The 7992-nt window shown below is 40.2% G+C and overlaps 2 protein-coding genes across 4 annotated transcripts in view; one reads left to right on the top strand and one right to left on the bottom strand.

Annotated features, from left to right (window-relative positions):
• JAM2 (junctional adhesion molecule 2) overlaps positions 1 to 4336 on the top strand; it is a 30851-nt gene extending 26515 nt beyond the window's left edge. For all 3 annotated transcript variants that reach the window (XM_026033670.1, XM_026033671.1, XM_026033672.1), the window contains exons 7-10: positions 1414 to 1521; positions 2321 to 2336; positions 3151 to 3184; positions 4146 to 4336. In XM_026033670.1, the coding sequence (XP_025889455.1) occupies positions 1414 to 1521; positions 2321 to 2336; positions 3151 to 3184; positions 4146 to 4178 (191 nt within the window). In that variant the 3' untranslated portion in view covers positions 4179 to 4336. The remainder of the gene's footprint in view (positions 1 to 1413; positions 1522 to 2320; positions 2337 to 3150; positions 3185 to 4145) is intronic.
• Positions 4337 to 5039: 703 nt separating this feature from the next.
• ATP5PF (ATP synthase peripheral stalk subunit F6) lies at positions 5040 to 7848 on the bottom strand. Its single transcript, XM_026033661.1, has 3 exons — positions 7669 to 7848; positions 5999 to 6123; positions 5040 to 5171 (listed from the first exon to the last, which is right to left on the bottom strand). Exons 1-3 carry the CDS (start codon positions 7836 to 7838, stop codon positions 5143 to 5145), a joined length of 324 nt encoding a protein of 107 aa, XP_025889446.1. The 5' UTR covers positions 7839 to 7848; the 3' UTR covers positions 5040 to 5142.
• Positions 7849 to 7992: the final 144 nt, after the last annotated feature.

Here is a 7992-nt window from a genome sequence, read left to right as displayed (position 1 = left end):
CAAAGTGCTTTTATGAAAGCTGTGCAGGATAATCTGCCAGTCTACTGTAGTAGGACTGGCACTGTTTTTTTTCTTTTTTTCTGAATAGTCTTCCTTTAGAGATCAGTTCCTTAGAGACTTTAGTATTGCAGATCAGAAGCACTTTTCTAGCTTTAATTGAAAATAATGATTCATACTTTTCAGAGGAAAGCTGAAAAGATTGGTGCATCTTTAAAACACCCAGAAACCCAGCTGCCTCTTTCTTCTATTTATACAAAGTAGATAAAGTGTAATATATGTTACTTAATTAAGAACTTAGAAGAGGCTGGAAGCGCAGAATCTTTAGTAACCCAAAATGTATGAGTTTTCTGCAAAATAAAAATTAGCTCTAGTCCATACATACATATATTTTTTTTTTTTAGGGGGGGGAGAATGGTATAATAAAAATACTTGAAGCTTTTTAAGATCCTAACCAATCCTAGCTTGATACTGTAAACATGTTGCTGCCAACGTATTCCATAAAACAGTTATCTAGCACTTTCTTAGAATGTAGCTGAAAATCTCCCTCTCAAGGCTTTTAATGTCCTCCTGCCTGATGTCTTGGCATTGCTTATATAAGCAAGCGGTCACACTAGAAATCCTCTACTGTAGGAATACTCGTGCAGTCCTAAGCTGCCGTCAGCCAGGGCACACAAACTGATAAGCTTTGAGGCAAAAGCCCCAACCATATGGTAATGTATGCTTGGAGTTATGATTCAAGTAAGTAATTGATCAGATAACAAAACTTAGGGAAATATTTCTGCTTATAGATGTTTTTCTAAAAATGGATGACTGCCTGAAGGCCTTGCGCATTATATCAGGAAATGGGCATGAGTCACCACCTTTTAAAACAAAAATGGAGAACRGAATTTAACTTCAGATACCTGGACTAAAATATTTTGTAACCTTAGTGTGTTGTATTGTAAAAGCCTTATTTTTAAAAAAACAAAAAGCAGTCAATTTTACATACTTTATCAGTGTGAAGAGTTCTTCAGGATTATGTCCTAACATTATCATCAGCTCTTTCTGTTATTTAAGTTAATTTACCCTGACATGAAAATGCCTCTTGTAATAGACTTTAATTTTTAAAGAATTCAAGATATTGGCTCTTAAAGGCATGTCTCTTGAGTATTACTTCTTTGGGAAAAATAAAACAAGACGTATGCACCTCTGAACATCTTTTATTCTTTCTCTGCTTTTGACGTGGAATGAGGAGCTTAATGTGATGGCAGAAGCACTTTAAGATTGATCATCAACATCTGACTGTCCACAGCTTGGGCAAAAGTCCTCCTATTAATACAACTAGTGCCTGTAGCAATTATGGGGAAAATCTAGTGGAAAAGCTAGTGGAACTTTTACAGTCTATAAAGTTGGATTTTCTTTGTATAATTACAGATGACCTTAATGTAAGCGGTATAATTGCTGCTGTGGTATTTGTGGCTCTGGTTATGGCGTTGTGTGGCCTTGGAGTATTTTATGCCCAGAAAAAGGGTTACTTTGGAAGTAAGTAAAGTTAATCTTTGTCTAGAGAAAATGGTTGCATTTCTGTTGACTTTAACATGTTTTTCTTTTCATGAAGGCCCTAAATCCATGGTACCAAAGCTATATAGAGTACTGCAGCTTTATCTTTATTCTGCAGACATTTTTATTTTTCCACTTCTATGCAGAAGAGGCATTAAGAGTGGTGATGTTTGTGCAGTTATTCAGTTGTTTCAGGGTACCRGACATTAGTTTCTGCAGAGCACTGAGCAGAACCTGGCTCCTAGGCCCTCTCTGCTAGTCTGAGGGGGTTGCAAAGAAAGGCACCATAAAAGCAACCTATAGCTGTTCAAACTGTACAGTACCAGTGACCTTTTAACAGGTGCTGTGAGGTGAACTTACTGGCTCCCTCTTCTGGTTTGCGGTGAAAGTACAAGCGGAGAAAACCTGCGTTTAAGAAGCACCATAGGAGGTGGCTGACAGAGCAACATGACCGCAGCATTTACACTAGCACCTATAGGGTTCAGCACAAGAAAGGAGGAGGATGCCCGCATGTCTCTGTCCAAGAGTATTGCTGGAGAGGGACTGGCCAAGAGGTGTTGTTAAAGCTCACGTGCCCTCAGTAAGTTAAATCATTTTTGAAAGCAACCTAGACTGTTTTTCTGATAAACCCACTGTCACAGACAAACTTGATTTAGCAACTGTTTCTAGAAACTAAAGAGCTGAAGATGCTGTGAGCAAATACTTCAAAAAGTGTTAAATCAGGCAAGGAACCTGTTCTTGTGATAACCTTTTTCTTTTTTTTTTTTTTYTCCTTTTTCAGGGGAAAGCTCCTCCCAGTAAGTATCCTCATATTTATATGTGTTCTGCCAGCCACTGTAAACTTCAGTTACATTTCTGATTTAGTAACTGTGATTCTTCATTAAAGTCTTTCTTACATGGTTCTTATACAGGCTTCACACTGAAATGGTCACTGTGTAGGTTCAAGGTTCTTCATTAGAATCAGTGTGCTGGTCAGAGAATGAATTAAACATGACTATATAAACATCATTATTGTCAAATGTGGACTAATAACCTTGTTGGACAGTTGAGGACAGGAGACGTTGAGGGCCAAACTGAACTCATGCCTGTATCTTCAGATGATTTCAGAAACTACTTAAAAAAAGATCAGGAAGGAGTTTAAGGTCAGCTAGACTGCTCCTTTGAGATGCATTTATGTAAAGCTCTTCTCACTAGATTTCTCTGACTTTCTACTAAGAATTCTTCAATCARTTCAAGTATTCTCTCACAAGGTTAAACTTGTAAGTGGTGTTCAATGCTGGCCTTGCTTTTGGTGYGAGAGGCTGGGAGGAGGGTTTTTAAGAGAGGGTTTTATGCTATCACTTACAGGTAACTGCAGCTGAAAACAGGTACTTTATAAGAAAGAATATTTTAGAAGCTGTGAACTAGACAGCGTAACTGCAAGCCTTGAAACGACAAGTTAGGGAAGGTAACTTGGCAGCAGTTCATGAGACAGTGACAGTTACATAAAAAGCTTTCAGTGGAGTTGTTATAATTTTAAATCAAGACAAATATCTTTATAAACTGAAGAGGCTAAAACTAAAACCAGAAAGTCACTATTTAACATATCTTTCTATTCTGTTCTATCAACAGAAAGAAGTCCAACTACCAATCTACAAGTGAAAAGGCAAGTATCTTGTATTCAGTAGTGTTTCAGAAGCTTTAGTTTGTTCAAAACTGCTTTACAAAAACATTATAGACATGTTTACCCACCCCCAAGTTTGAATGCCACCAGTACTCAAAATACCCTATCTATTTATGACTTGTTATGTTTGTCTCCTTAAGTACCCACAACCATAACATCTTGTGATACACTTGACAATTTGAGACTTGCCTTCACCACCCTGACCACATGCTCTGCCTGCTCATCCTAGACCTCCTCCTCTTGTATCTCCCTGTCCTTTTGATGTCTTCCATCATCCCACCAGGCCAACCAAAGAGAATACAGAGGTCTAACTTTTCCCCCTTCCTGGCTAAGAGAGCTTAAGGGATTCATGTAGGTCTATGCTGCTCCTGCTTTTCAAAATGGTGCAGTAAGAGTGGAGCTCCAAATAAGGCTTCAGCTAGGMGCAACTTAATTCGAACTTGTATGGTTTAAGGCCACAGTGATTATCTTAAATGCTCTCTGAAAGCCAACCCACTCTTTAATTAGAAAACTGAACATATATAGCATAAGCTTACCTCCTCACCTAGTCTGCATAGAAGAAAATTATCAACACTGGCTAGTAGCTCTGAATTGTCTTTTTACTCATCTTAATTGAAGCTCTTTAAATTGTGAGCTTAGTGAACATTTCCCTTCAAACAACTGACGTTGCATTAAACAGCAAGCATTAAACAGCTTTCTGTTGAGTGTTGTGTGCAAGTTTTTTCTTTGTTTTAATAGAGTCCTACTTCTATTATCTGTAAGAGTGAATTCTGCAAACTTCCCTTTCTAGAAAGGAAAATATATTAACTGACCCAGACACTGCTTCAGGCAAACTTCCTCTCTTTAACGTGTATGGCTTAGTTTACTCTGAAATGTACAATGAATGTTAATCTGCTTACAGTCTTGGAAATACTACATATGTCACCTTTCTTACTTTATTTAGGATTTCAAGCATACCAAATCCTTTGTTATTTAGAAGACTTTGGCCTCTGTGAGGGACAGCAAATGACTACTTGTTATACAAAATATAAAAGGGATCTTTTGACTTCCATTTTGTAAATAGTTCCATGTACTGCACACTGAAAATAGAAACTGCTATGTTTAGTTAACCCATTGTGCATTAGTTGCATTCTTTAAGTTAGAAATAAACAGACTATAAAAGTCAATTTGTGTGAAGACCTCTTTGTTCCTCTACCTACTTAACAATATTGGATTAATTTTTAATGGCCCAAGCTGTAAGTGTTGCATTAAATGTATCAAAGACCGTCCTTATACTTCCTAAGTACTTAAGCAGCTTTTAACTTGCTATTCTGACAGAACAAAGCTTCCTCCAATTGAGGCTCCTGTATTGTAGTATTGTCTAAAGTGAAATGCCTATAGCAGCTGTGTTTCTACAGCCTGCATCTGTAATGAAGTACACAAATAAAATGCCAGCAAAATTGAGCTGTTTTATCTGGACCTTAACTGCTGTAATGTTACAAGTAAATAGTTCCTGAAAGTCTGAAAGGGTAGTGTAAAAGTTCAGTTAGTGAAGTGTAAATCCCACAAACTTCAGACTTCAGTTGCTTCTCTAAGTGTAAAATGACTATGTTTGTACTTAAATGCTTGGCTGTGCAGGTCTGTAACTTCCACAAACCTATGTCTCAGATGCAGAGTTTAAGTTTATTCTGTAGAAATAATTTGAATGTAACAATGAAGAAAATAAGTAACTTCAAATCTGTGCTTCATTATCCATGTCAAACTTGTGTAACTTGGTAAAAGAGCTCCTCAGTGAATTATCTCAGTTACTAAATCAGGGTGGCTATGATAGATAACAAAATCACCATACACTTGAGCGCTTATTCACACTTCAGAAATCAACCTGAAGCACGTTTATTAACTTACAACCACTGTCATATTCAGCACCTCCACTGAAGCTGCTCTTTCACAACCTGCAGCAATCACTTAGGTGTCTCTTCAAAGTTGGGCTCTATGGGTAAGACAGAGAAGGAGAAGAAAAGCCACGTTAGTTTATTCTTATTCCAGCCTCAAAATGGGGGTATTCATATGCTATTGAAAGGAAAGGAAGAATTAAGTTGGGGAGCTGAAATGAGCTGCTGCTGTAGCGTACAAGTCCATTCACTCAGTCACAAAACTGTCTAGATTAATCATACTCTGTAATTCCAATGCTGGTATCACTTATGGCCAGCAAAGCCACAGCTCTAAGGGAAGCTGAAGAACTAAAGACATGACCCTGCCTTTAAAGAGACAACTTTGCCTTCTAAGCCGGATGGATTTGGTTCAGTCCCTTCACAGTGTAGAAAAACATATCAGAACAAACACGTCATTATCAAACAGGTAATAGGTAATACAATCAAATAGGTAATAGGTAATACAATAGGTAATTACCTATCAAATAGGTAATAGGTAATACAAAACATGCTAATACAAAGTTAAATCAGTTACACGACCTCCAGCTAGCTGCAAAAGAGTCATTTTCACATAATTTAATCACAAGTAATCATAAGGAGAAAGTTAAATTTTGTGTTCATCCAGTAATCACTGCCTTTCCAAATGAACTTAGAGAATTTGCAAACTGTAATTTGTAGACAAGTAATTTTTGAAGTGACAAATTGCTGACCTCTTCTGGGGAACAAAAAAAAAAAAATGCAAGAACAGTGACTCAGGGGGTTGTTTTTGCAGGGTCTGTGATTAATTGCCCTTATTAAAATTAAATTGGAATTAACTTAGAAGACTTGGTAATGAACATGTCASTCCTTACTTGTAATTAGAAGCTAAGGAAGATTGCTTACTCACCCTCAAATTTGAATTCTGGAAACTTGGTTAGATCTCCCTCACCATACATCCGCTGGAGTCTGGCGAGTGATTCGTTCATGTCCTTCTGAAACTCAGGGCCCACATCAACAGGCCCTCCAGCCTGTCTGAAAAAGTAAAAAGTTCCAATTAACAGTTCAGTTCCAAAACATCACATAGAAGTTTCACATTGTCATCCTCATTTATGRTTTAAAAATCTCTTCCAAAACTAAACAAAAGAATCTCCAAGAGTCAAAATAAGGCACCCTGTAAGGTCTACTTACCACACAGATAAGAAATGTTCTTAGGGGAAAATACGAGTTTTCTGCTACAGCTAATGAATATCCAAGCCACTGGGGCTGAAATCTGAGATGTAAAACAACACTGAGTATCCAGGATTGGACTGGACTTTTCATTTGTTCCAGGTGGATTTTCTGTGATTGCTTTGGGCTCCTGCTATTCCCAACTAACTTTATTCTTGCACAGAGAACATGGTTTGAATACTAAACAAACAAGCAAGCAAAACAATAACAAAAGGGAGATGGCACTTCGCATTCAGATACATTCAGACAGGAATTTCCTAGAATACAAACATAAGACAGTAATTCTGTAGATTAGTCATACTGTGCAGCACCASCCCAGCTATCAATTTTGGCTGGCAAGGAGGCAGGAATCACAGTTCCAATGAGCAGGCTATTCCAAAGCTGTGGACATCCATGATTTTTCCAGTATAGCTAAGAGGTGGCTCCCATCCTTCCCAAGGCAGGGATTAAGCTATTTCACATATCACATTCAGCATCAACAGCCTGAGCAGTACACAGAATGTCCATAACCTCAGCTTTCTGCTAAATAGTTCACTACAAGAGCTTACAATTCCACGTGAATGGAACTGAACTTGCTTTGAGTAAGACTTGCTCTTTTGTGTGCGCATGAGGGCATATAAGCCAGAAACCTGTTTCAGAACAGGCAACGCACTGGTTAACATGGCACCTTCTTCTGAACCAGAGGGAGAGGACCTGCCTTTTCTGTTTGCAACACTGCCACAGCTACCTTCTCCTTTGATACATAATTACAGGAACATACACCAAGAAAAGAAACATTGCCAAGTACCGGCCTGCCTTTCAGGGGGTGCTCGGAGCAGCTTTTGAAGGTGCAAGAACTATATTCACCTCCTGGCTCCACGTTTTGCTTCCAACCTGCACTGTTCTGCTTTAGTATCGTTCTGTCCAGGGAGTCCCCAGTGAGGGCAGCATCAGAGCATCACCTCGCTCTGAAAAGGACAAACTGTGACAACCTCCATCCACTTTCAAAGGCTGGAATATTTAGTGGAAACACTTTCATACAGCTTTACACAGGCACTCACAGAGAAGCTGCTCAATGAGCACAGGCTCAATAGACTGTTCTTTCCCCTTTACCTCAGTAGGAGGAACAGCAGAGAAAGGCAAGTTCAGAGCTAAGTGCCTTTCTAAAGAACTCGTGTCTTCTCCCTTGGCGACCCCAGCAGTTAACAGAGACTCTCCCACTGCTGCAGGATGCAGCAAAGCTCCCGGCACTCAGAGCCGAGGCTACACAACCAACACATTTGGCTGCGTGCCACCACCAGCATTCCTCCTCAGCCCGGGCAAAGCTGCAAACGGGCGTCCGCTCCCGTTGGGGCACCGCTGCCTACTCACTTGCTCTTCGTGTTGTACTCCCGGATCTTGTCCAAGAAGAGCTTCTGCACCGGATCRAGCTCCTTGGCCCTGTTAAAGGCGACGGCCGAGAGGCCGATGTTCCTGCGCAGGTGCGCGGCGGCGGCGGCGCGCAGCACGGCCGAGAGGYGCAGGATCCGCTGCAGGATCATGGCGAAGGTGCTGGCTGCGCGGGGGCGGGAGAGAGGACACACAGGGAATGAGGGACACGAGGAGGGGGCTCCCGCGCGCCCCTCGGAGCGGGCACCACATCCCCCCACACACCCCCACACCCCCAACACACACCCCCAACACACACACACACCC

The sequence above is a fragment of the Nothoprocta perdicaria genome, unplaced genomic scaffold, assembly GCF_003342845.1.
Source record: "Nothoprocta perdicaria isolate Ctin4 unplaced genomic scaffold, notPer1 scaffold_130, whole genome shotgun sequence".
In the NCBI taxonomy this organism is placed as follows: Eukaryota; Metazoa; Chordata; class Aves; order Tinamiformes; family Tinamidae; genus Nothoprocta; species Nothoprocta perdicaria.
Note: the sequence above shows the minus strand (reverse complement) of the source record. Positions and strands in the feature narration are given on the sequence as shown.